General features: G+C 40.5%; 1 protein-coding gene across 5 annotated transcripts in view; it reads left to right on the top strand.

Annotated features, from left to right (window-relative positions):
• Nucleotides 1-26,733, top strand: part of KIF13B (kinesin family member 13B) — a 194,405-nt gene that overhangs the window by 53,850 nt on the left and 113,822 nt on the right. For all 5 annotated transcript variants that reach the window (XM_063606685.1, XM_034965908.3, XM_034965909.3 and 2 more), the window contains exons 3-6: nt 12,762-12,774; nt 17,946-18,006; nt 20,438-20,530; nt 22,905-23,085. In XM_063606685.1, coding sequence (XP_063462755.1) covers nt 12,762-12,774; nt 17,946-18,006; nt 20,438-20,530; nt 22,905-23,085 — 348 coding nt within the window. The remainder of the gene's footprint in view (nt 1-12,761; nt 12,775-17,945; nt 18,007-20,437; nt 20,531-22,904; nt 23,086-26,733) is intronic.

Below are 26,733 nucleotides of genomic sequence, written 5' to 3'. Positions count from 1 at the left end.
GGTACGACTGCCCATGGCGCCTTCTCTATCCAAACTCTCACCTCCCAGTGGTGCCTCTCCTCTGGTTTTCCTCCTTCTCTGGCAGTTCCTTTTTTCAGTGTCTTTTAAAGTTACCTTATTGTAGAAACGTAAACTTGCAAGTTAATGTTACTATTCTGTTGGTGTCTTGCATTTACATTTGATCCTCAGTGTCTCTACTTCTTACCTAAGGTGTTAGATGATCAGCCTATGGAAATAAACTAAGACCATGCAAATGCGAACAAACAGACTGTTAACCAGAGTGCACTCCAGCAAGGGAGTTGGCCACCATCACTTGGGTTTGGCAGATGCACAGAGGCAGGCAGGGGCACGTGAAACTTTATAGTGGAGAAAAGGAAACCTTCGAGGGTTTTCTGAGACGAGGCTGTGGCCTGGGGGAGCTGGAAGCAGGCTAATAGAAGTGGATGTCTTAGGTGCTTGTTGTGGAGAGCATACTTGACTTTCTCTTGCTGATTCTGAATGGCAAGCAGGGGCAAAAAATAAGGAAGCTAAGAGTCACTGACCAAGGTCCCACCCTCATGGGCCAATGACCAAGGTTGTGAATTAGAGCTCTGGTTGTACGTGGTCTGCCCGTTGTCTATTTGAATATTCAGTCTCTCCCAAGCCAACGCTGACCTAGAACATGGAGCCCCATAGCTCTTCATAAATTGTCTATAGCACACTGTTTCTTAACCTTTTTTGGGTTATAGACTCTGGACTATTTTAAGAATCTGAAAGCTATAACTCCTCTGCCTAGAAAAAACCAAAAAAACAGTAGCATGGATTCACAGACCCACTGAGGCCCAACCATGGACCACAGATTTCATTTTATTTATACAGATTTAACAATTTTATCTTTTTTTGTGACTATGATGCAGCATTAATCCATATGGAGTATATAGACTGCTACCTCTTTCTTACACCTTAGAAGTAATTGCCAATAAATTAATATGCACATATGTTTAAATAGCACTACTTTTATCCTATACCAAGTAGATGATATGGTAGGTGAGTCAATATGTGGTACTGATGAGTAACCTCATTAAGCACCAAAAAGGATACTTTTTTGGTCATTTCAACCAATTTTTATTTAAAGCTTTTTAAGTTCTCATTTCCCTGCCATCAGAATAAATTAATGGAATATCATGGCTTAGCATCCTTTTCATGATGAACTGCAAATACATGATTTTCTAATGTTGAGATATCTGACTTAACTGGATTGTCAGCTCCTTGAGGGCAAGGACTTGTGCCTGTTCTGCAGCCTCTCAGGAAATATCGAAATGAACACTTCAGGGCTCTCCTCACATGGTGCCTGCCCCAGACTGTCTGCCGTGCTTTCCTCATTCACGTTTCTCTCTTCATTTTTTGAGCGGTAACTATTGGCTTCTATAATAGTAGCCATCATTTCAAACTCCCCCAAAACTCTGATTATTGGAAGCAGATGAGCCAACCCCTTCTGGTCTGTGACCTTAAATTAAGTGTATACCTGGCCTCTTCTATAGAGAAAAGCATGGCTTCTGTTTTTCTCCATCTCTGAAAGCATTTTTTTTTTTTTGCTTTTGATTCAAGTATATTCTGAATAGTTGATAAATAGAATTCCAATCTTTGGATAAAAAGGTGTATTAATGAGTCTGTTGAAACTTTTTTTTTTTGGATGAGTATCAGGACACTGGGAGAACTATAGCAGGCATGGGGACAGCATAAATCAGGACTGGACAGTTTAGACAAGCTCGTCATTTCATGTCACGTCCAATAAGCATTGAGTGCCCACCAGATGATGTCAGGCACCCGGAAAGAAACACCTTCTGTGTCCTCAGGGAGCTCACAGTCACAGAGAGGGCAATATAGCTTTGATACTTCCTTAGAAAAGAAGACCCAAGGGAATTGGAAGTCCCTGGTAGGGGACAGAGAAGGTCAATTTTGTTTTGAAGGAGAAGTAGGCTATCACCAGGCCAAACAATGGGAAAGGCACCCTGGTAACCGAAAGGATAGAAGTGACTGAGCCTGAAGGACTTGCTGAGCTTTTAGAGTAATGCAGTGGAGGCATAAGCACGGGCGTAGGAGATTGAGACTGGAGAGTTGGGGAGTGGTGGTGCTGTGGAGAGCCTTGCTTGCTTGCTTAAGGAGTTAGAATTTCATCTGCGAGGGAGTTGGGAGCCATTGAGGGGTTTGAGGCCAAATTATGACCACCAGATCAGTGTGTGGTTTAGATGTGTGCTTGGGTGAGAGCACAGCTAGGAAGGTGCGTGGTAAGCCAGGAGGGCATGAAGCAGGGTGGCGTTGTGCCCCATCAGCCACGTGGCCCACTCCCTTGCTTCCCCTTGGTCACCATCAAACGTCCTTTCAGCAAGGCTTCTCTTGACCACCATGTTTAAAATTTCCACCCCACTTCCACTTCTGCAAACCCCATCCACCTTCCCTGCTTTATTTATTTCCTTAGCACCTATTATATGACATATTTACTCATTCATTCATTCACTCATTCATTCTATTTTTAATAATTTAAGCTCTTGCAGGGCAAGATTTTTGTCCCGTTTTTCCAGGCTGTCTCTCCAGGGCTTAGATTTGTGCTTGGCACAGCAGACTGTAAATATTTGCTGAATGAATGACTATCAGAAGGAAAAAGGGAGGTTGGGGTTGTGAGACATTTCAAGGTGAAAACCATATCTTAGGACAGGGATAAACAAAGCCATCTTCAGTTAAGCTGTTTTTTCCCTTGTGAGTAGTGAAATAGGTAGTCGTGAAACTTTTGGAAATTGAATTTTCACTCAAGGAAGTTAAGGAAATCTTCGCTAAGCAGTCAATTTTGGGAGTAATTATAGTGAATTTCAGTTTCTCTCAACCTGCTGGCTGACTTAACCCCAAGACATTGCATCATGAGACAGAATCACAATAATGATGGCATCTAACATTTATCAAGCATGCGTCAGCATACGTGTGCCATGCACTTCAAGTATGCCTTTTTTTTTTCTTTTCAATTTTTTCATAGAGACAAGGTCTCACTATGTTGGCCAGGCTGGTCTGGAACTCCTGGGCTCAAGCGATCCTCCCGCCTTGGCCTCCGAAAGTGCTGGGATTACAGACATAAGCCACCATGCCCCTATCCCCAGCCTCTTTTTTTGTGGGGGGAATTAATTTCATTTTTTTTTAAAAGGTGGGGTCTTGCTCTGTTATCCTGACTAGAGTTCAGTGGCACAATCATAGCTCACCGCAAGTGCAAGCTCATCAGTTCAAGTGATCCTCCCAGTTCAGCCTCCCAAGTATTGAGGACCACAAGTGCATGCCACTATTCCCTACTGAGTTTTGTATTTTTTTTTTTTTTTTTTTGGTAGAAATGGAGTTTTGCTATGTTACGCAGGCTGGTCTTGAACTCCTGGGCTCAAGTGATCCTCCCACCTCAGCCTCCCAGAGTGTTGGGATTACAGGTGTGAGCCACCACGCCTGGCTTCTTTTTAATTTGAAGTACCAAGCTTTCCAACTTAGATCTAAACTCTAGACCTACCACTGGTTATAGTGAAGACAAAGGCTTTAGGTTTAATTTGATTTCATAGCTATTAATTCTAATGACATTACTGCTGCGAGGGACATTTGAAATTGTGATTCCTTGTTTAGCCTAGCTGGGATTAGGTTTTGGAATCTTAAAGCAGATTGTATTATTTAATGGGGTGTGTAGAATCTGTAATGTAGCCCTGACACGATTGTGATGGCTCTGTCTGTTAGATTCTTAGGACTTGGATTTGGAAGTGTTCTCCTTATTTTCCTATGAATTTGTGAGTCAGTGTTTTTTTCAAGTCTGAAGAAAAGAAAACTCTTTTCTGTTTTCTCTTAATAGGAGGAATTTGAAACTGCAGGGGCCTAGTAGGAGGTGGTAGTTGTTCAGATCTACCTGTTGCTGCTGTGTGGGAACTTAAGCCTAGCATTTCCAAGTCTTCTGAATTTTCAAGAGAATTTGAAAATCCAGATTTTCTAATGTGATGTCTTCTAATTTTCTACTTTTGATCAATACAGTGAGGCCTGAACAAAATGCTTGTGGACCTTTTTTTAAAAAAAAATTTTTTGGTGACAGGGTCTTGCTCTGTCACCCAGGCTGAGTGCAGTGGTGTGATCATAGCTCACTACAGCCTCCATCTCCTGGGCTGAAGCGATCCTCCTGCCTTTGCCTCCCGACATACTGAGATTACAGGTGTGAGCCACTGTGCCCAGTCGGGCCTGTAGACCTTGAGTGTGTGGCCTCTGGTTCAGAGATATAGGTGTAGAAAAGGTGAAGGGCTGGGGGGAAATTAGTTAATTTCATATTCAGTGAACATTTTCCCCAGATCAATCTAATCAAGTAGAAATTCAGTCATATTAATCTGATCAAGAAACACGATGGAAAATAGGGATTAAATTGAAAACCACAAATACTGAGAGAAATAAAAATTATAAGCTTTCTTTGCTTGTAGTCTAAGAATATCTTAATCTGCCTTTTTTTTTTTTTTTTTTTTTTTTTTTTTTTTTTTTTTTTTTTTTTTTTGGTCTGTGGCCGAAGGCCAGATGTCTGGCCCAGGGCCTCAGCTCAGTAATGTATTCTAATCTCTGTATATAGAATACCTTGAAGTTATTTGAATTTGCCATGATTAAAATGAGTGTGTATTACCCTGTGAATGTGGGATATGAAATATACTTCATAAAAAACCCTCCACAAATGAGTCAGTATTCTTTGGCCAGATTTAAACTTTCTTTTTATTTTTCTTTAAAATTTTTATAGAGATGGGGGTCTTGCAGTGTTGGTCTTGAACTGCTGGACTCAAGCAATCCTCCCACCTCAGCCTCCTGAATAGCTGGACTACAGGCCCACACCACTGTACCTGGCTAGATTTAAGCTTTCTTATAGTGAAAGTGGACGATGAAATGAAACTCATTCTGCCGGTGTGTTTCACAGATGAGAAAAGACAAGTGATTTGCAAGTGATTGAGTTAATACTGAGTGTATTCTTTGAATTATGCTATCCCAGTATATGACAGTTTGAAATTATGGAATTTATGTATCAGAGTCTTCATATTTCTAAAGTCCTATGATTATGAAATATACTAGTGGTGGTTTAGTGGCCATATTGCTTGGATGTCCCTCTGTTCTCAACCAGTTGTTGTTTGTGTGGGTGGAAGATTCAAATAGAATGGGGTTGTCAAACTTTTTTCTACATTTAAAGAAGTTTTCTCCAAGGACTGCAAATTACCAGTATCTACCAACTGTCCTGAGTGGGATTGGACACAGGAGATGTCTAACTGCTGTTTTCAAACAACCTTCCTTTTCTAGGTCTCCTCCTACCTTCTGGGGTAATTGGCACCAGTTTCAGTCTTTTCTTGTATTCTGTGGATGCATTTTCTATCTTTTTTTTTTTTTTTTGAGACGGAACTCCCTCTGTCACCCAGGCTGGAGTGCAGTGGCGTGATCTCGGCTCACCACAACCTCCGCCTCCCGGCTTCAAGCAATTTTCCTGCCTTAGCCTCCTGAGTAGCTGGGATTACAGGCATGCACCACAATGCCCGGCTAATTTATTTTGTATTTTTAGTAGAGACAGGGTTTCACCATATTGGCCAGGCTGGTCTCGAACTCCTGACCTTGTGATCCGCCTGCCTCAGCCTCCCAAAGTGCTGGGATTACAGGCGTGAGCCACCGCTCCTGGCACATTTTCTATCTTAATGTAGTGTGTTTCAGTTGTAAATATCTCCAAGTTTCATTGAACATGGAAACATTGTTTTCTTTATTGTTTTGGACATGATTTTAGAGACAGAGGATGGTGGTGGAAGTGGTTTTATTTTCCCCATAATACTTCTTCGAGAGTAACATAGGCTGTTTAAGAAAGATAGTGTCTAGGGAACTCATGATTAAACTGAGAAATTTAATCATGAGTTTAATAAATGAATAAATGAAGTTTAATAAATGAATAGGAGTTAGCCTCTAGAGTCCAAGACAGAAATAGTCATGTATGAAAGCCCTGAGACTGAAAGATTGGTACCTGGGTCAGTCCCACATGGGTGAAAGGAAGACCAGTAAAAGATGTAGTTGGAGATAGAGAAAGGGGCCAGATCACCTGAACAGCTTAAGAAATATTTGCAGAATAAGCAAAAAGCCTTGTGTTGGACATTCCCGTAAAGGAAGAACACTTTGTCCTTCAGAAGCTTATGGTCTAGCCGAGATGACATGTAAACGTTTATTCTATCATGAGACAAACCGAGTGGTCCTACATAAGCAGTAGAAACAGTTTCGGCTTTATGTAGGAATTGGGGAAGGAAATCACTTTTGTATAGGGTTCATATGGATGGATGCTTGAGGGAGATAAAGTGTGATCTGAGCCTTTCTCTTGTGGGTTGGCCTTGAGCAACCAGAATTGCTAGGGGGAATGGCGTTACCTAAGTTAGGTATATGGAGGACAGGGGAGTGACGTAGCTGTGTTGGGGGAGATGACGCCTGAGCCTCCAGTGGTCCACAGGTGGCACTGATAGGGATGTTGAAGGCTCACTGCTCCTTTTCTTATTGTCAGTGAAAAGAGTTGAACAGTGAATCCAAGGCAGCTTCACATTCCTTGTGCCAGTTCCCAGCAGATGCTTTCTGCTCTCCGCTTAGACATTCCACTGCTAGGGGAACTGGCTGTCTCTTGAAACAGTGTTAATTATTCTTATACTAAAGAAATAACCCACTTCCTATAATCCCAGCACTTTGGGAGGCTGAGGTAGGCAGATCACCTGAGGTCTGGAGTTCGAGACAGCCTGGCCAACATGGTGAAACGCTGCCTCTACTAAAAGTACAAAAATTAGCTGGGCATGGTGGTGGGTGCTACTTGGGAGGCTGAGGCAGAAGAATCGCTTGAACCCAGAAGGCAGAGATTACAGTGAGCCAAGATCTTGCCACTGCACTCTAGCCTGGGCAACAGAGCAAGACTCTGTCTCAAAACAACAATAAAATAAAGAGATATCCCACTTGTGGCAACCTTCCCCAGTGTATCTTACTGAATGCAGCCCTGGAAGTGACCTAAAACAAGTTAGCTTCCCTGCCAGGTATGAGTCCCCTCAGCTTTGAGGCTGGGCAGCCTATCTTCCTCTCATCTTACCCGCTCCAGCTACAGGGATTTCCGCTTCTTTCACTGGTAGAGTTTTCAAATCCCCCCGCCTCCTGAATGCTATTATTCTCCAGTCATACTCTACTTTATCAATGTTGCTATTAGAATTTATCCTTCAAAAGTGGATGGAAAATTCTAGATATTGAGGACACAACGAACAGGGCTTTTTGTGATATTTGTACTTCTTACAGAGAGTTGACTGGAGTAAGCAAATGTTGAGACGCTTCTGTTGTGAGTGTAGTCAGTTTCTAAATTTCAAGTCAGCTCGGCTTCATTCCGTGTATGGAAAGTACAATGGGGGAGGAGTGACAAAGAAAAAAATCATACTCATCACACAGATTGTTGTTTGGTTGCTGGTAGTGCCAGCCAAGTTCAAAAAAGCAACAATATCATGACGTAGTATGGCTGTATTAGAATAAGCTCTTTGTGATGTATACATCCGTTATACAGCAGGTTGGGGTGGGGTCTTGTTGAAACAGAGATTCCAAATATTTCAGTTGTGAAGATTTCAGCAACTCAGACCTTTAGAATTAAAAGAGGTGATGGGATTTGGATTCAGTATTTGATTTTGGTAGTTGACAAAAGTAAATGATCTATAACTTTCCTTTCTACTGATGTTGTTTTGTGTTTTACACGTATGTGATACTGTGTGGTTTACTTTTGGACCCAATATCAATTTTTTTTTGTGTCATGGACAGAAGTATTACAACATTTTCAGAGGTGATGAGTTTATAAAATTTCTTCTTTGTATTTTGGCATTCTAGAGATTACAGATATAATTTGATTTCTTTGTATGATGTGATTTGTTATTCAAATGAGAAGTGAGCATGAGCCCACAAGCCAGATCAGTAAAAAGGAGGAAGAGGTTAGTTTATTCATAGATAACTGTCTTTATCCCAGATATGCAGCCATATTGTTTGTTGTTTCCCAAGCTGCCTGCTTCCAAAAAAGCACATTCATCCATGGTGATCCACCTGGGCTGGGGAGGTCTCCAGTAACTAAACAGTCACTATTTGGGAGATAGTAATTGTTGCAGGCAAGAATTACAAGTGGGTGCTAAAATTTGCAGGTGAAAGTATGATGATGAGAAACAGAGTGTTTACATAGTTTCAAAGTTTATCCCCCACATGATTCTTATTTGTTACAAAGGTAAAAATAGTAATTTTACTGTGGGAAACCTCATAGATCCAGCCTTAACCAAGTGATCAGAATTAACATGATCAGTAATGGCACATGCACCTCATATGACTCTTGGTAGGATGCACCAAGGAGGGCGCAATGTGACTTCAGTGGTGGGCTTGCCAAAATGCACAATCTGGATTTAGTCAGGAGGAAGCATTAGGCAAACCCAGATTGAGGGACATTCTACAAAATACATGGCCAGTCCTCTTCAAGTGTCAAGGTCATGACAGACAAACTGCCCCAGGTTGGAGAAGACATGACAAGTATATGTAACACAAGGTCTTGGACCAAAAAAAGGACATTAGTGGGGGTAATTGGCAAAATTTGGAGGAGGTTGTCTATAGGTTATTTAATAAACTGTGTTGATGGTTAATTTCTTGGTTTTGGTCATTGTAGCTGTGGTGATATAAGAAATATTTGGTGGTTAACATTTGAGGAAGCTTGGAGAAGGGTGTACAGGATTTTTTTGTACTATTTTTGGAGCTTTTTGTAAGCCTGAAAGTATTTCAAAATAAAGTTAAGCAACAACAACAACAAAAATAATTCAACTCAGCTGAGAAATTACAGCTTTAGTGCTTGTACTTGAGACATTTCTCTGGATTGGTCAGCAGCTGCTTTTGCTTCCTGAATCTCCACAGTGATCTGGATAGTTGAGGTTTCTAATTAAGGGATCTTGGGATGAGTGAGACATGGCTGTATTGAATTGCAGCTACACTTTGACAAGGTTTTGTTTAATTAATTTACTTATTTATTTTTGTACAGGGTTGTAATTACATCTTTGGGTGTCCCATGCCTTTGCAGGTTATTTGAGCTTTACTGTCATATCCACCAGAATCCCTAGCTGCAAACTTAGCTCTGTAATTAATTTACTGGTTTGTTTCTGTTTTTATTATGATGATGTGAATTCAGGTTAGTCCCATGGATTCTTCTGCTATGTGTCATATGTTATTGAATTTCATACTTGTTGTTTGTCTTAGGAAGAGTTGATATTTTTGGTATAAAAACATTTTATTTAAACTTGAAATATCGTACTAAATATATATTTTTCCCCTCAGAAAAGACACTTTGGAGTTTCTATAAATAAAATGAATAGTAAATGTACTATAAAATAGAGTAAATGTACTCTAGCATAAGCACCAAGTGCTAACCTTTTATTAGGTAATCATTAGAATGGGAGAAATTAGTACCTTGGGAAATGTTAGCAGGAGCAGTGGTTAATGTGTGATTCATAGATTGTTAAGTCGAGAGTGTTTTGATCAGTGTGGGCAAGAACGTGGACCTTGGGAGTCAGAAGACCTAGTTTTGAATCCCAGATCCATACTGCTTATTACAGGTTGAGTATCTCTTATCCAAAATGCTTGGGAAGTGTTTTGGATTTGGATTTCTTTTTTTTTTTTTTTTGGATTTTGGAATATTTCCATAAGGGCAATGAGCATTTCCTTTGAACATGACCTTTTGAGCATCATGTTGGCGCTCAAAATGTTTCAGATTTTGGACCATTTCGAAAGATTTTGGATTTTCAGATCAGGGATGTTCACATCACAACCTGAAGTATGTTCACTTCACAACCTGAAGTATGTGCTAGACGGGTTGACTTTTCTGAGCCTTACTTTTTGCATCTGTAAAACTGGAATCCTAATAGTATCTTGCAAAGTTATCATGAGAATGGGGTCATGTAGCATGCAGTGCACCTGGTCTAAAGTGAGGCCTTTCATCCATGTTGAATTCTCTTCTTACCTCCCTGTAGGTTTATAACAAAGCCACCTGCAATTGATGAGAAACTGCTTTGCTTATAAAGACAATAAAAAGATGATAGCATGTCAATAACCTCTCCAGATTTCAGAAGTCTTTTTTTTTTAATTTTCAAAAACATTTTTCTATTTTTTAAAAAATTTTATTTTTTTATTTTAATAGCTTTTGGGTACAAGTGGTTTTTGGTTACACGGATGAGTTATACAATGGGGACTTCTGAGATTTTAGTGTACCTGTCACCTAAGTAGTGTACATTGTACCCAATATGTAATCTTTTTATCCTTCACCCCTCCTGCTCCCCCTCTTCTGAGTCTCCAAAGTCTGTTATATCACTCTGTATGCCTCTGCATGCTCATAGCTTAATTCCCACTTATTGGTAAGAACACGCAATATTTGGTTTTTCATTCCTGAGTTACTTCATTTAGAATAGTGGCCTCCAGCTCCATCTAAGGTGCTGCAAATTGGGAACTGTGTTACAATAAACATACATATGCATGTGTCTTTTTCACATAATGACTTATTTTCCTTTGGGTGCATACCCATAGTGGGGTTGCTGGATCAAATGGTTGATCTACTTTTAGTTCCTTAAGAAATCTTTGCCTGGGTGCCGTGGCTGATGCCTGCAATCCCAGCACTTTGGGAGGCCGAGGCGGGCGGATCACTTGAGATCAAGAGTTCAAGACCAGCCTGGCCAACATGGTGAAACCCCATCTCTACTAACAATACAAAAAATTAGCCGGGCGTGGTGGTGTGCCCCTGTAATCCCAGCTACTCAGGAGGTTGAGCCTGGAGAATCGCTTGAACCCAGGAGGCGGAGGTTGCAGTGAGCCAAGATCACGCCACTGTACTCCAGCCTGGGCCACAAGAGTGAAAACTCTGTCTCAAAAAAAACCCAAAAAACAAAAAACAAAACATGCATACTATTTTCCATAGAGGTTGTACTAATTTATATTTCTGCCAGCAGTGTATAAGTGTTTCAGAAGTCTTTTTGTCAGGAAATTCTTCTACATCTCTTATTCCAGAGAAATTATTTTCTTTTATGTATTAGCCACGTTGGATATTACTCCAAAATCTCTGTTAAACAGGTATCACTCATTTGCTAGACTTTCTGTGGTGTTTTAATGTTCTTGTCAGAGATCACTTGATACAAATAAGTATTAAATTTCTTTTAGAAGAAAATCTCAGGAGACAAAGCAACAAAGAGATGGTCGAAGACAATTGGAAGCAAACATTTTCATGTACAGTTTCCTTTCAGGTTTCAGGCCCTGAAAGTTGAGTTTTGATCCTCTGAGAAGGGCCAATTATTATTGTTCCTATTTTATTCCAGTTTCAAAAGTACTTTCCTTTATTCTTAAATTGTTTGATTTCAGTATTGCCCTGTTATTATGTAAGTGAACATCATCGTTTTTAGGAAGTTTAGAAAAGCTTGTCCAACGTGACTTAGTTTGTTGTGTTGTTGTTCTGTTTTGTTTTAGGCTTTAAGCAGCCTGAAGCCATGGTCTTTAGTTTCTATCTCTAGTGATAAGCAGAAAAGAAGGATGAGGAAGGGGCTTTACTGGCCCAGCCAGAAACAGAAACCGTGAACCCATGACTGTTTTCTGTGTTTTGGACACCCGGATTGTTAAAGAGGCATGTCTGCAACTTACCCTCAAATGGTTCAGAAATATATATATATATGTGTATGTGTGTATTTATTCATATAAATCCTTGGGGGAAAGGGAAGGAGAAGGAGAAAAGCAGTCATGGCAGTGTTAACAATTAGTAAATTGGCAGGAAAGGTCTATGGGCATTCTTTGTACTTTTTACCACTTTTCTCTAAGTTTGAAACTATCTCAGGATTACATTGACTGTATACATTGAGTTATTTTCTTGTCCCCTGATGAGATGTCAGTAAGTGGCAGTTTCAGTGGGAGGAAGGTGGGAGGTTAGAAGTGCTTATGTGTGCGGAGAGGAATAAGTAGTGAGTAATTCAGTAAGTACAGGTTGAGCATCCCACATAGAAAATCCAAAATGCTCCAGAATTTGGAACTTTTTGAGTACCCACGTAACACTCAAACAAAATGCTCTTTGGAGCATTTTGGAATTTGGATTTTCGGATTTGGGATGTGCAGCTGTTAAGCATAATGCAAGTATTCCCACATCCAGAAAAAATACGAAACCCAAAACAGTTCAAGCGTTTTGGATGAGGGATACTCAGCTGGGTTAATTCACTGGCAAGAAATTAGTGGTTTCTTTAATTTAGCCTTTTTTCCTTAGCCAGAATAGAATTCATTGTTTTGTAGAGGAGCCTGTACAGATAAGAGAGTAATCTGTTGCTTTTTCAAAGCAGAGAAAACTACTTGGAACTGAAACCAGATGATAAAAAAGTAAAAGATTTAAAAATATATATTTATAAGACATACACAAAGATAAAAGCAAAATCTATAAGGCAGAAATATTAGGACTGTTGAAATTATTATCTGTGCTCAGTCCTCCTTCTACCAGAGAGATACAAGTTGTCTGTGATTAGCAGCCTATCTTACTAGCTAATAGACATTCATTTATCCTTCAAATTACTATGTGGCTTCAAAGGTATTATTTTATATTCTTACTGTGAATTTACATAATGTTTGTTATTTTACCCTTCCAAAAAAGTCTTCTAAACTACTTTTTTTTTTTTTTTTAAAACTTTTCTTTCACGTCAATGATGACATCTGTTTTGGGAGCTCAGGGGCCAGCCGAAGGTAAGAGATTTGGTTTGTTATGTGATGCTTGTAAAGATCTTATATGCATGTTGTTGAACTCTTAGAAGTTTTCTTCTCAAAAAGGAAAATATTTTCTATCATTTTGTACAAGTAATGCAAGCTGTCAGCCTACTCTCAAATCTGAAGCCATTTATTGGCATGGGAAGGGCCGGAGGTTTATGGAAAAGCTGTATTTGCACTTTGACCACTTCTGGCTGGTCTCCTAGCAGCTACAACACAGATTCCTTTTGTGCCATAGATTGGCTCAAGACTGGTAGTTCCAAACTGTGGTCAAAGCCGACTCATCCTCTCTGCTCCCAAGACAGCGAGGGATGCATTCCCAGCCAACAGAAACCTGCGCGGCCTCAAGCCGCCTCCATAGATTGGCTCTAGACTGGTAGTTCCAAACTGCGGTCAAAACCGACTCATCCTCCCCACTCCCGAGACAGCTGGGGGTGCATTCCTGGCCAACAGAAGCCTGCACAGCCACAGCCGCCTCAAGGGAACATGCTTTCACCTCTGTCTCTTAGGGAATGTGGAGCCCTGCTTGAAGTGGGCACAAAGTCTGTTTCTTAACTGACCATGAAGTTACTTGGAACTTCCAGGAAATTTAGATTTCTGTCTCCATTCTTGGGGTTTTGTTTTTCCTTTACAGTCCGTGGCTGAATTGTAATTCAGTTCACTATTATTATTGCTAAAATGTGTATTATAGACATGGCTGTTTGGGACTCTGACTTTTTAAGATCATTTATTTATTAAATTTTTTTTCCCTAACCACAGGGACTGAATGACAAACAGAAAGTCACCCTGTCAGTATAAAACATTATTGTGAAAAAGCCAAATAGGGCACTGGTTTCTTTATATATGTAAACTTTCTCTCATCTTTTCTACTGAAAAGGTGCTGGATTGTTTTCGTTTTCTTATTTTTATGTATATTTTTTGAGATGGAGTCTAGCTCTTGCTCAGGCTGGAGTGCGGTGGCGTGATCTTGGCTCACTGCAATATTTGCCTCCTGGGTTCAAGCAATTCTCTTGCCTCAGCCTCCTAAGTAGCTGGGATCACAGGCACCCACCACCACACCAGGCTGGGTTTTGTATTTTTGGTAGAGACGGGGTTTCACCATGTTGGCCAGGCTGGTCTTCAACTCCTGTCCTCAAATGATGCACCCGCCTCGGCCTCCCAAAGTGCTGGGATTACAGGCGTGAGCGACCGTGCCCAGCTTTTTTTTTTTATTTTTATTGGTGCAGAGGCTGGAGGTTGCAGTGAAGATATGAAGGAACCATTGCCTGGTGATTTAAAAATTGTTCATATTTTATTTAATTCAGTTGCATGTTTAGAAAAAATGTTGTGTTGACTAAAATACATGGGAGGTTAAACACCTCAGCTCTGGGGAGAGGTGTACTTGTTGAACAGGGAGACCTTGATTTTTCCTTTATGCTTCTATGTTATTCGAATTTGTTACAGTGTTTACTTGGAAAGAAAAGACTTGTCCAGTTTATGAAATCTTTGCCTGGAAGTTACCTATAATAATTTACAAAATTGCTAAGCCTTAAAGAGGACCATTTAGAGCTGTAGTAAATAAAAAGTAAGTGTTTATTAGTCCCCAACTTTGTGCCAGGCTGTGGCACTTTCATATTGGGGAATAGAGCTAGGCTAGCCTAGTGGTACAGAGGAGGGACCTTAGAGCCAGACTGTGGGCTGGAATCCCAGCACCCCAACCTGCTAGATGCAAGGCACTTACCTTTTTTCTTAACTCAGGTTCCTTTGAACAGTGTCGAGCACACAGGCTTAGCTCCATTATGGTTACTTTGGGGATAGCCTCTCGACTCAAATTGGGAATAAGAAATGTCACTGTTAAAGAAATCCCTAAAAGAAAGACAAGTAAAAAAAAAAAACCCAATAATAATGGAGAGGAGAGTGCCATTTAGAACCTATCTCTGATAAATATACAGTTGGCCTTCTGTATCTGTGGGTTTCACATCTGTGGTTCAACCAACCACAGATTGAAAATAGTTTTTAAAAAACTATGAAAAATAATACAACAATAAAAGTAAAAATTTAGGGCCGGGCGCGGTGGCTCACGCCTGTAATCCCAGCACTTTGGGAGGCTGAGGCCGGCGGATCATGAGGCCAGGAGATTGAGACCATCCTGGCTAACACAGTGAAACACTGTCTCTACTAAAAATACAAAAAAAAAAAAAAAGCCGGGCGTGGTGGCAGGCGCCTGTAGTCCCAGCTACTCAGGAGGCTGAGGCAGGAGAATGGCGTGAACCTGGGAGGCGGAGCTTGCGGTGAGCTGAGATCGCGCCACTGCACTCCAGCCTGGGTGACAGAGCAAGACTCTGTCTCAAAAAAAAAAAAAAAAAAAAAAGTAAAAATGTAAAAAGCAGTACAGTATGACAACTATTTACATAGCATCTACTTTGTCTTAGGTGTTTTAAGTAATCAAGAGATGATTTGAAGTATATGGGAGGATATGTGTGGGTTTTATGCAAATATTACACCATTTTATATAAGGACTTGCACATCTGTGGATTTTGGTATTCATGGGAGGTCCTGGAAGCAGTCCCACTCAGGATACTGAGGGATGACTGTATACACATGTCATAGGGCTTTTGAAGTGAGAACTAAGCTTACAAGAATCAGGATGGTTTTTACTTAGCCTTATTAAGAACAGAATTAATTAAATAAAATTATGGAGATAAGCGTGGAAAGCTAGAACAGGAGAAACTTCGTTTGAGCTCCACATTTTATTTACTCCTACTCTGCTGTAATGATTCTCACTATGGGTGACACCTGGAGTTTGCAAGGCAGCTCCCCCCAGTTTGATGCCCAGTCCTTTGGGGCCATCTTCCATCTTCCTCCTTTTGCTCCTCTGTGTTTGAAAATGGCTTAGTGAGCCACCACTGCTGATAGATATACGTTTTAGCTTTGGAAAAACATGGAGGGTGAGCAGTGTGTAACACAACACTGCAGCTGGATGATGTCTTCTGGGCCCAAGGGCTCTCAGGGGCTGTCAGCCGCTGGGGGTCTGCTTTCACTTCCTGGCCTCGCTTCCTTCTCACAGCCCCATCCAGGGAACAGGTGTCTCCCCTGCCTGCTGTTTCACACAGAGATGCAGGTGTGCCGATCCTCACCTGTCCAGAGGTGCTGAGCCAGTCGTCCTCTCGGTTGCTGCCAGGGTTATCTGCCTCCCCCTTTAGTTGCCCTTCTGGTACCTCCCAGAACTGCTCACTGGCTTTGCAGCCTGTGCTCTCCCTGCAGGCCCCCACCCTTACCCCCATCAGTTTCATCGGAACTATTTTTTCAGGAGTTTCTCAATTCTGATCCAGGCACAAGCAAGCACTCTTGGTTTCAAAACCTTGTTCTTTTTTCCCCCTTCTCTTCCTTTTTGGCAATTTCCCCACTTCCCCCATCGCCTGTCGTTTTGAGTTAATTTTAGCTGGGTGATGGATATCAGTATGCATTATTAATTTACCATCTTAACCTAATTTTCTTTCTTAAAAAAATTAACCTTTTAGACTTCTGGTCCAGATAATCTTGTGAGTTTACACAGAAACATTCTCCTGCCAACATCAAAATTATAGCAGAGATAGATAAAATATTTTAGAATGTGCAAATCATGTCATCAAACTCAAAAACAAATTTAGACTGGGCATGGTGGCTCACAGCTGTAATCTCAGTACTTGGGAGGCTGAGGCTGGAGGATTGCTTGAGGCCAGGAGTCTGAGACCAGCCTGGGCAACATAGTGAGACCCCATCTCTACACAAAACTAGAAAAACACAACAACAACATATATAACTTCAAGGACCAGCAGTAAGCGAGGGCTGAAGTGACATATTTCCAGGGCTTTGGAATCAGACCAGGTGCCTGGAGGTGATTGGAAGTTCAACTCTTGCTGACTAATGGGGGCACTGGTGTATGGTTGGGGACTGGAGCCAGGCTCACCATGTGAAAACTGATTTGGGCGAGCCTTCTCTGTGAGTGAAAGCTTACAGTCAGTTTTTGGCCACCAACATTGAGCTAATGTCTGTGTTAATAGGAAGGGATGGAGACACTGGGCCTTGAGAAGACCCAAAATCTGGGCTTCAGTAATGGAAATGACAACATAAACTAGTCATGGAAAGGTGGCCATCAGGAGAGGAAAAAATAAGCAATCATGTAAACCATAAAATAAACACTCCCTGCTAAGATGTACCTGCAAACTAACATGCAAACCATCATCAGGAAGCATAGCAACAGACTCCCAAAGTGGGAGAATGTGACAAAATGTGAACCGAGATACATTTTAAAACAATTGCACTTAAAATCTTTACGGAGATAAAAATCACAAAACACAAGTAAGTAGATTTGAAACTGACAGAAATCGAAAAAGTGAAAGATGCAGTCAGTGAAAAATTTGCCTTTGCTTAGTTGGTTTAAAAAGAAATAATTAGTGAAAAAGAAGCTTTTCAAACAGTGCAAAAGAACTATGTGATATTCTAGAAAGTGGTGATAAGGTGAAAGATCAAAACAGATCATCTGTAAGATCCCACCAAGTAGCATTTTAATACAGATTGTTCCTGCTTTTTATGCATATAGTTTTTTGGTACAAATATGGAATCATACTCTAGACTTTTATAACTTTTTCATTAACATAGACTTTTTTTTAATTAGTAAGTCTTCTATACCCTCAAATCTATACTTGCACATGGGCATGTCATAATTTATGTAAACATTCTGCTATTTTAAGCTATTTTGGACATGCTGTAGTGAGCATCTTTAAATGTTATTTAAAAAATATCTTTTTCTTTGACTACAAAAATAAAAATATTGAAAAAATATAAAAACATGAAACAAAGATCACTAATTTCGCTGCAAAAAAATAAACTTTATAGATGTAATTCTGTGTGTGTGACTGTAGGTGCATGTGTGTGTGCAATAGCCATTTTATTACACATTTTGTAAACCTCTTTTATCACTTACCTTTGTGAATAGTTTTCCATGTAAAATATAGAGTCATATCACCTATAGCATGTTTAGTTCTCATTGTAAGCCTCTATATACATAATTAATTCCCATTGTATGACAGTAAGTTGTTTTATTTCACTATTATGAACAGTTCTATCAGTTATGGTTTATAAGTAATGTTGAGGTTTTCTTAATACACACTTATGTTCATTTTCAACAGGTGTTTGCTTATGATCATTGTTTCTGGTCTATGGATGAATCTGTCAAAGAAAAGTATGCAGGTAATAGAATCCAGCATCCTGTCAACTACTGATGGTATAGAAGAGGGGTTCAGTGTTTTTTCCCTTACACGATTGCTTGGCAAACCCCCCAAACTGTGTGTTTCCTCTGCTGTCACACCACAATAACAGTCATCAACACAGAAGATGACTTAATGTGACCAAATGTTGGGGGAGTTTTCCCTGCACCCCAAGCAGCAGACACTGGCTGGGTGTCCTCTAACTCAGTTCCGATGCTCTCTACCTGGGGACAGCGTCAGATCCACAGACTGAGGGCTCAGTCCCACAAGACCGCTCCCTCCTTCCCACCAGCGCAGGTCCAGGCCTCTAGAACTTCTGACCTACTGGCTTCCAATTAGGGTTCCCACAACCTCCTCTTTGGGTTTGATTAATTTCCTAGAGCGGCTCACAGAACTCAGGGAAACACTTGTGTTTAGGGGTTTATTACGAGGGATTTTCTTTAAAGGAGACAGGTAAACAGCCAGATGAAGAGATACAGAGGGTGAGGTCTGGAAGGGTCCCAAGCGCAGGAGCTTCTGTCCTCATGGAGGTGGCGCGGCGCCCTCCCAGCGTGTGGATGAGTTCTTACCTTCCTATTGGGCCCTGTGTGTTTAGCAATCCAGAAGCTCTCTGAACCCTGTCCTTTTAGGTTTTTATGGAGGCTTCCTTATATAGGCATGATTGTCAACCGATTAGAAATGTGATTGGACAAAAAGCGCATGACTGAACACAGCACGTCCTGTCTGTTCAGACTTTTCTTGGCCATTCTGTGTAGCATTCCTTCCTTTAGGATATGAGGCAAGACCTTGTGGAATGAGAAGCTCTTGACCCACAATCAGATGAGAGTCTTGCCTCCGGCAGGTAAAAGGAGGGCAGGAGATCAGATAGTTTCCTGAGGCTAAAATGCCCCAACGATGTAAAAGACTGCAACAAGGGTTAATGAGCCAGGAACTGTGGATGGTAACCTACATCTCTATAATTACCATAGGATATATATTACCATAGGATATATATGAGTACCATAGGATTCTTTTGCATAACTGTAGAAAGTACAGACAATACCCTCCTGTGTTTGCTATTAGAGTTTTTAATGTTGATTGGAAAATGGGAGATTCACCGTGTGCCATTCTTGGTATACGTTGATGAAATTACATCACTAGTACACACAGTGGCTATTCCACGCTCACACGCCCCAGCTCTTACATGAGGCCGGGAGCACAAGGTCGCCCCTTAGATTGCCCTGGAGGCCTGAGACTGGGCTGGAGAGACAGGATGGCATGGTGAAAGAAGGGGAGCACCGGCCAAGGAGAAAAGGAACCCTAGGCTGCAGGCCCAGCCCTGCTTCTTACCGCCCCTGCGCCTTTCAGTAAATCACCTCACCTGTCAGAGCTTCAGTTTTCTCTTTTTGATGGAAAGGAATATGCCATATTCTCTCTAAATTTTCTTTTGGCTCTGGAAGTCTGTTACTCTATTATTCTTCTAAATGATGACTGTCTCAAGCCCCATCTCACCACAAGTTTAGGACTGCAGTGACAGCCTTTGATTGCCTTTATTCCTTACTGCTTTTGTCACCTGTTTTTAAACAATCTCTTTTAAATATTAAGCATCATATTGTTTTGGCTTCTGTTATGAGAAAGATGAATATTATGGCTGTTTTGAAGTTAAGATTCATTTGGTCTAGGTGGCCCAATATCAGAAGTATAAGTTAACTGGTATTAAAAAAAAAAAAAAAAAGGAAATGAGACATAATGGAATACCCTTGCCATAACATAAAAGCATCCAGTTCTTCCATGTGGTATTGAGACTAAGTGAGGTAGGGTGACTTGTCAGATTCACATTCGATTACTGACTAGTGACATATCTCATTTGGCCTGTCGGGGAGAACTTGACTCTGTTCTTTATGTCCATGATTGAAAGCTGAGGGAAATTTCCAGGCTCTGACTCCCTGTCCTAACTGGTATGTGTTGTAGATCCTGTAATTAGAAATTGTCACTGAGGGAAAGGAGAGGGGGTTGGTATATATGATTATTCTAAACTCTGGTACCCACCGAATAAAAGCACTGTACCCACCGAATAAAAGCATTGCCTGAGTGGTAAATAGTTAAGTCCAGGTACACCTGGGTCCCAAGTATAAATTTCAGATATTTATAATCATTGATTATAAAGTGAGCAGCTCATTGGCTCTGCATTGCAGGGGATTCTTAGTCGTGTTTATTTATTCAAGCATGTATTACAGGGAGCTGATTTTCCCTCATGTGCTAACTAGAAATAACCTGGAAGGCATAAGCCTTTGGGAGCATTCTTCAAATTTAAAAATCTTGTTTGGAGATAAATAAGCAGATTATACATTTTTGAGATTTTTGTTTTTGTTTTGTGAATTGTTCATATGTAGTTTTGGCTTAAAATATCTTTTCTCTTATTCTCTCTCTCTCAGGTCAAGATATTGTTTTCAAGTGCCTTGGGGAGAATATCCTGCAGAATGCTTTTGATGGCTACAATGCATGTATCTTTGCCTATGGACAGACTGGTAATGTTAAATAACATGAAATCACATAAACAACCGTCAATGAAAGAAAATAGAACCATGTTTATTTTACTGAGTAACATTGCTGATTTATTCCTTGTTGTTTTTGCTTTCAGAAAGTACTGTAGATGTTGAAAGTAGTCAGGAACATTATTTTAAAATGAGTGTAATAAAATTAGGATTGGGATCTTTTATCTTTACTGATTTTTCTCACAAGGCACTGGCAGCATTGTTTTTCGAAAAAATACAGAGCTATGACTGTTGAACATATTACTAGCCATGCCTATAGATCATGCTTTTTTAAGGCTTTCAGAACCATAACAGATAAAATACCAAAAAGAACATACTTGTTAATATCTCACCAGTAATAACTAAGAAGCTTTTTGGCTTTTGAGTCTCTGTGGTCAAGAAAAGAAAATTTGAAGTGAACTAGTTACTTTTGTAAGAGTAAAGTATACAGCTTGTCCAACTAGAAATGTTCTCACAGAAGAATGTGTTGGATATTTTCAAGAAGCCTCATGTGTCGTGTTGAAAGGGCAGAAAGCTGGGGCCAGGCGGCGACAGCTCCAGTCCTGCTCCTGCAGCTGGCCAGCAGAGAGACCTGGGCAGTTACTTAACCTCTCTGCCCTTCAGCGTCCTTATCTGGAAAGGCTGATGATCATAGACCTTCTTGTAGGGTTGTCATAATGAGTTCCCATGTGCAAACTTTTTACAGAAGTCCTGGTACTTAGGAAATGTGGCACATTAGCTTTAGGTATTATGATAACAATAAAATGTTGCATGACAAAAGCAGCAACTTGTAGGTTAAAAGCATATTTGCAAAAACACTGCTACTAAAAACAGAAGGAATTATACTTAAGTGTCAGTAGTTACTGGTTTTCGGGCAGTAGGACTATGGTAATTTAAGTTTTTTCTTTCTATTTTCATGTGTTTTCTAAATTTTATTTAATATATATTTCTTTTACAATGGAGAAAATATTTTATTTTGAGACGGAGTCTTGCTCTGTTGTCCAGGCTGGAGTGCAGTGGCACAATCTCTGCTCATTGCAGCCTCTGCCTCCCAGGTTCAAGCGATTCTTCTGCCTCAGCCTCCGGAGTAGCTGGCACTACAGGTGCCTGCCACCATGCCTGGTTAATTTTTTTGGTATTTTTAGGAGAGAAGGGGTTTCACCATGTTGGCCAGGCTGGTCTCAAACTCCTGACCTCAGGTGATCCACCCACCTTGGCCTCCCAAAGTGCTAAGATTACAGGCGTGAGCCACTGCATTCAGCCGAGAAAATAATTTTATATAAGAAAAAAGATTATTCTTTAGTTTCCACACTATAGTGAAAGGGTAGCGAGTTAATTTGCTCTGGGGTCCACAGGGAGAACCTATATTTTTTGTGCTGTGATCACTGGTTGGGAGCAGGCACTATAGTATTAATTATATGGCTCTTTCAGCTTATTTCGGAAAACTTTTAGACCTCACTATTTCTCACTTGTTTTAGGTGTTTTCTTAAAGTATAAGGATGATTAAATAAGTTTATTTTTCTATTTTTTTTTTTTTTGGAGATGGAGTGTTGCTCTGTAGCCCAGGCTAGAGTGCAGTGGCGCAATCTCGGCTCACTGCAACCTCCGCCTCCTGGGTTCAAGCAATTCTCCTGCCTCAGCCTCCCGAGTAGCTGGGACTACAAGCACGTGCCGTCACGCATGGCTAATTTTTCTTTTTTTTTTTGTATTTTAGTAGAGACGGGGTTTCACCTTGTTGCCCAGGCTGATCTCGAACTCCTGAGCTCAGGCAATCTGCCCACCTCAGCCTCCCAAAGTGCTGGGATTACAGGCGTGAGCCACCGCACCCAGCCTATTTTTCTTTCTTTCTTTCTTTTTTTTTTTTTTTTTTTTTTTGAGACAGAGTCTCGCTGTCGCCCAGGCTGGAGTGCAGTGGCACGATCTCGGCTCACTGCAGGCTCCGCCCCCCGGGGTTCACGCCATTCTTCTGCCTCAGCCTCCCGAGTAGCTGGGACTACAGGCACCCGCCACCTCGCCCGGCTAATTTTTTGTATTTTTTTAGTAGAGACGGGGTTTCACTGTGTTAGCCAGGATGGTCTCGATCTCCTGACCTCGTGATCCACCCGCCTCGGCCTCCCAAAGTGCTGGGATTACAGGCGTGAGCCACCGCGCCCGGCCCTATTTTTCTTTCTAAAGGACATTTGCTTTTCACTTTCACATGTGCAGTAAAAAAGCTTCTGTACTTATTATTCTCATTATATTTGGGTGTATTTCTCACTGCATTTTGGCGTTTTGCCAAGTGTTTATAATTTATTATGAGCAACGGAAAGAGGGTTATGCATTTAACGTCTCAAAGAGAAAATAGTAACTCTGATTTCCATTTTTTTAGGATCTGGAAAATCTTATACCATGATGGGCACAGCTGACCAACCTGGATTAATCCCAAGACTTTGCAGTGGACTCTTTGAACGAACTCAGAAAGAGGAAAATGAAGAACAGAGTTTTAAAGTAGAAGTGTCCTACATGGAAATTTATAATGAAAAAGTTCGAGACCTTCTTGATCCCAAAGGGTAAAGGACTTTGAGACTTTAGTGTTTCAGCATTGTGAACTGAAACAGACTTAAATTGGCTTAAGTGCAAATCTTTTTAATTTTTTCAGAGGGTCTCGCTCTGTCACATAGGCTTCAGTGCAGTGGCACAATCATAGCTTACTTCAGCCTTGAACTCCTGGGCTCAAGAGTTTGTTTGTTTGTTTGTTTGTTTTAAACCCAAGAAATTTCAGGTGGAATTCAGCTCTTTGTGGGCTGTGAGGTGAGGGAGAGGCATAATCAGAGAGATGAAACCTAGTCTTTAGGACAGTGAGTTTTTAAAGATTCTCAGGAACAAAAACAAGTGCCCATGATTTCATGGCACAGACTTGTAAAGAGAATTGGATTGGAAGTCTTAGGAGGCCTTCACAAACGCTGGTTTGACTCTACAGCTGTAACTGAGTGAGGAAAGTGCACGGTATCTAGAAATCTGTTCATTCCACAGAGAGTTTTTCGAGTTCAGATTTTAAGGAAGCGCAACAGTGGAGAAAGATGGAGATAATGACCACAGCCTGTGGCTTGTTGATGTAAAAACAGCATTAGGAAGGTCAAAGAGCCAAATAAGCTGAGGCCTACAGAAAGTTTGCAGGACAACAGGAGGACGTTTAGTTTTGCTGGATGAGGAAGATGATCAAGGAAAAGAGGATCTTAGAGGCAGTGAATCATAGTGACTCTCAGTCAAGAGCAAACAGAACCCTCAGCTCCTCTCTGTTGTCAGTTTTCCTTGACCAAGATGATAATCTTTAGGATTCTCACAGGGAGATTGAATTGATGCTCAGTGCTTCTGTACAAACTTTACTTAACAAACATTTATTGAGTGATCATTATATGCCAGGCACTATGCAAGAACTCACAATGTGGACAGAATGAGAGTTTTGTAAACAAATAATTAAAATACAACGCTATCTGCTTTTAACTTGTGAAGGAGGCTCCTACAAATTAGAGAGCAAAGGGACAATGACTGATCTTGCCCCTAGGAGAAGGGAAGATTCCAGAGTGTACTTTCTTGATAACATTTGTGCGGAGTGGGAAGTTGGTCCACTGGGAAGTTGGGTGAGAACTACTCAGGTGTAGGGAACAACCTCTCCCACACCTTGAAGGTGTAAATTAATCACCTTTGGAGAATGATCCAGCAGTTCAGTGTGGTCGGAGAGTAGGATGCACAGAAGTCAACATGGAACAAAAAGAGGCCAAGATGGGAGGATCGCTTGAGCCCAGGAGTTTGAGGCTTCAGTGAGCCAAGATTGTACCACTGCACCCCAGCCTGGGTGACAGGATGAGAGATTCATCCTGTCTCAAAAGAAATTAAAAATAAAAAATGTTCCAAAACAAAGAGGCCAGAGAGTACCTTACAGTCCAGGTACCCACATCCTACTTAATATTATATCCCTGTATATTTTTTTCTTTGTTCTGCCTTGAATACTTTTTCTTGGACTTTGACCTCGCAAAGATCATCACTTTTCTGAGATCCAGCCCAGACCTACTCTTTCCAGAAATTCTTAGCTGACTGACTTCATACCTGTTCATTCTTCTGCTTAATCCAGAGTGCTTGTATGGCATCTTTTTAACTTATCTGCACATGTACAGTCTTTAGTAATTTCTCCTATGTTTGTCTTGGGTATAGGTTAGTAATTAACAGCTTACTTACGGTAATTACTTACAGTAATTAACAGTGAATTCTGAAGAGCTTCGGATTTGCATAGCTCAGGATCTAGGTCCTCTACTTGTTACCTATTGAGCAAGTTTCTTAAGCTTTCCAGGCCTAACTTGTCAGCCTAGAGGGAACTTGAAGAGGGAAATGATAGGATACAATTATCTCAGAGGGCTGTTATGAAGATAGACTGGGATGATACACCTGAGGTCTTAGAACATTTGCTGGCATACAGTAAGTGCTCAATAAGTGGTAGCTGCTGCTATCTCCCCAGTGAAAATTTCTTGGAAATTTTTTTTTTTTAGTTTCTGAAGATTCAAAGTAAATGGATTAAAATCTCTAAAGGTGATCTCATTTCAGTCAAAGACCATTTGAGAAAACTTCATTTTTTATTCACGTACTAATTATATTAATTCAGCATCTAGTATATAGTAATGTAATTATGTCGTTTTACTCAGGAGATAATAGAGGATACATTAAGAAAAAGGAAATATGAAAGGAAAAAGTCAATAATAGACTATATCCTGGGCGAGAAGTAAATCAAATACTCTATATCTACTTTATCCAGTTACATGGTAATAAGTGACATTTTTAATGGTTGATCCTAGGGTACTATAGATTTTAGATTTAAGAGTCATTTCCTTATCCCCTGATTTTACTGTTTATATGAAGGGTTATTCTAGAACTATCCTCTTCTCGCTGTCTTTATTATGGGTGTTAGTGATTGAATGTGGTTCAGCTTCTGTGCTAGTCATTCATTATATGTGTTCAACATTTCTTCCCTTCCTCTCCTGCCTTCTTAGTTACTAGCACTCGCTCTCCAAATGACGGAAGCTAACACATTTGGAGTCCTCACTGTCACCTTAATCTCTCTAATCCTCACTTTGTTAGTGAAGTGTGTTCATTCACTTAGTGATTCTTATGTGCCAGGACTTGTGCTAGGAACTGCAGACTCCCAAAATAATTAGACATTATTCTTGCTGTTCTAGAGCCCAAAGTTTATTATAATACAAATGGATAAAAGTAAATTAATTCATGCCTAAGGTGAGGATAAGGAGAAGCTGACTAAGAGGTGGTCAAGAGCAGATTATAAAGGAGCATGCGTATCAAGCTGAGGAGTGTGCACCTCTCTTCATAGGCATCAAAGAACCACCCAAAAACTTGACGCATTGGTTGGGCACGGTGGCTCATACCTCTAATCCCAGCACTTTGGGAGGCTGAGGCGGGCAGATCACTTGGGGTCAGGAGTTCGAGACCAGCCTGGCCAACATGGCAAAACCCTGTGTCTACTAAAAATACAAAAATGAGCTGGGTGTGGTGATGCACACCTGTAATCCCAGCTATTTGGGAGGATGAGGCAGGAGAACTGCTTGAACCTGGGAAGCGGAGGTTACAGTGAGCTGAGATCCTGGCACTGCACTCCAGCCTGGGTGATAGAGCAAGACTCCATTTGAAAAAAAAAAAAAACTTTAAGGATTATAATTTATTACTTATTTTAAAAAAGATTTTGTGTAGTTCAAAAGTGGACACACATTCGTGATTTAAAATAAGGATAAACAAAAATATAAAATGAAAATCACCAGTAACCTTATCATTGACATTCTTTTTTATAATTTGATTTTTAATTGACAAATGAGAATTGTATATGTTTATGGAGTACAGTGTGTTTTGATCATGTATATACTATGGAATGATTATATCAAGCTAATTAACATATCCATCACCTCACACACTTACCATTTTTTTTGTGGTGCAGGCATTTAAAGTCTGTCTACTCTCAGCAATTTTGAAATACACATTATGTTGCTGACTATAGTCACCATGCTGTGCAGTAGATCTCAAGAACTTACTCCTCCTAACAGAAACTTTGTACCCTTATTTTTTGGTTTATTCTTAATATTTTTGGTTTATATTATTAATATTTTTGGTTTATATTATTAAGTATGCTATCTGTGCTCTACATTTTTCTCAGATGTCCT

The sequence above is a fragment of the Pan paniscus genome, chromosome 7 (assembly GCF_029289425.2).
Source record: "Pan paniscus chromosome 7, NHGRI_mPanPan1-v2.0_pri, whole genome shotgun sequence".
Taxonomy (NCBI): domain Eukaryota; kingdom Metazoa; phylum Chordata; class Mammalia; order Primates; family Hominidae; genus Pan; species Pan paniscus.
Note: the sequence above shows the minus strand (reverse complement) of the source record. Positions and strands in the feature narration are given on the sequence as shown.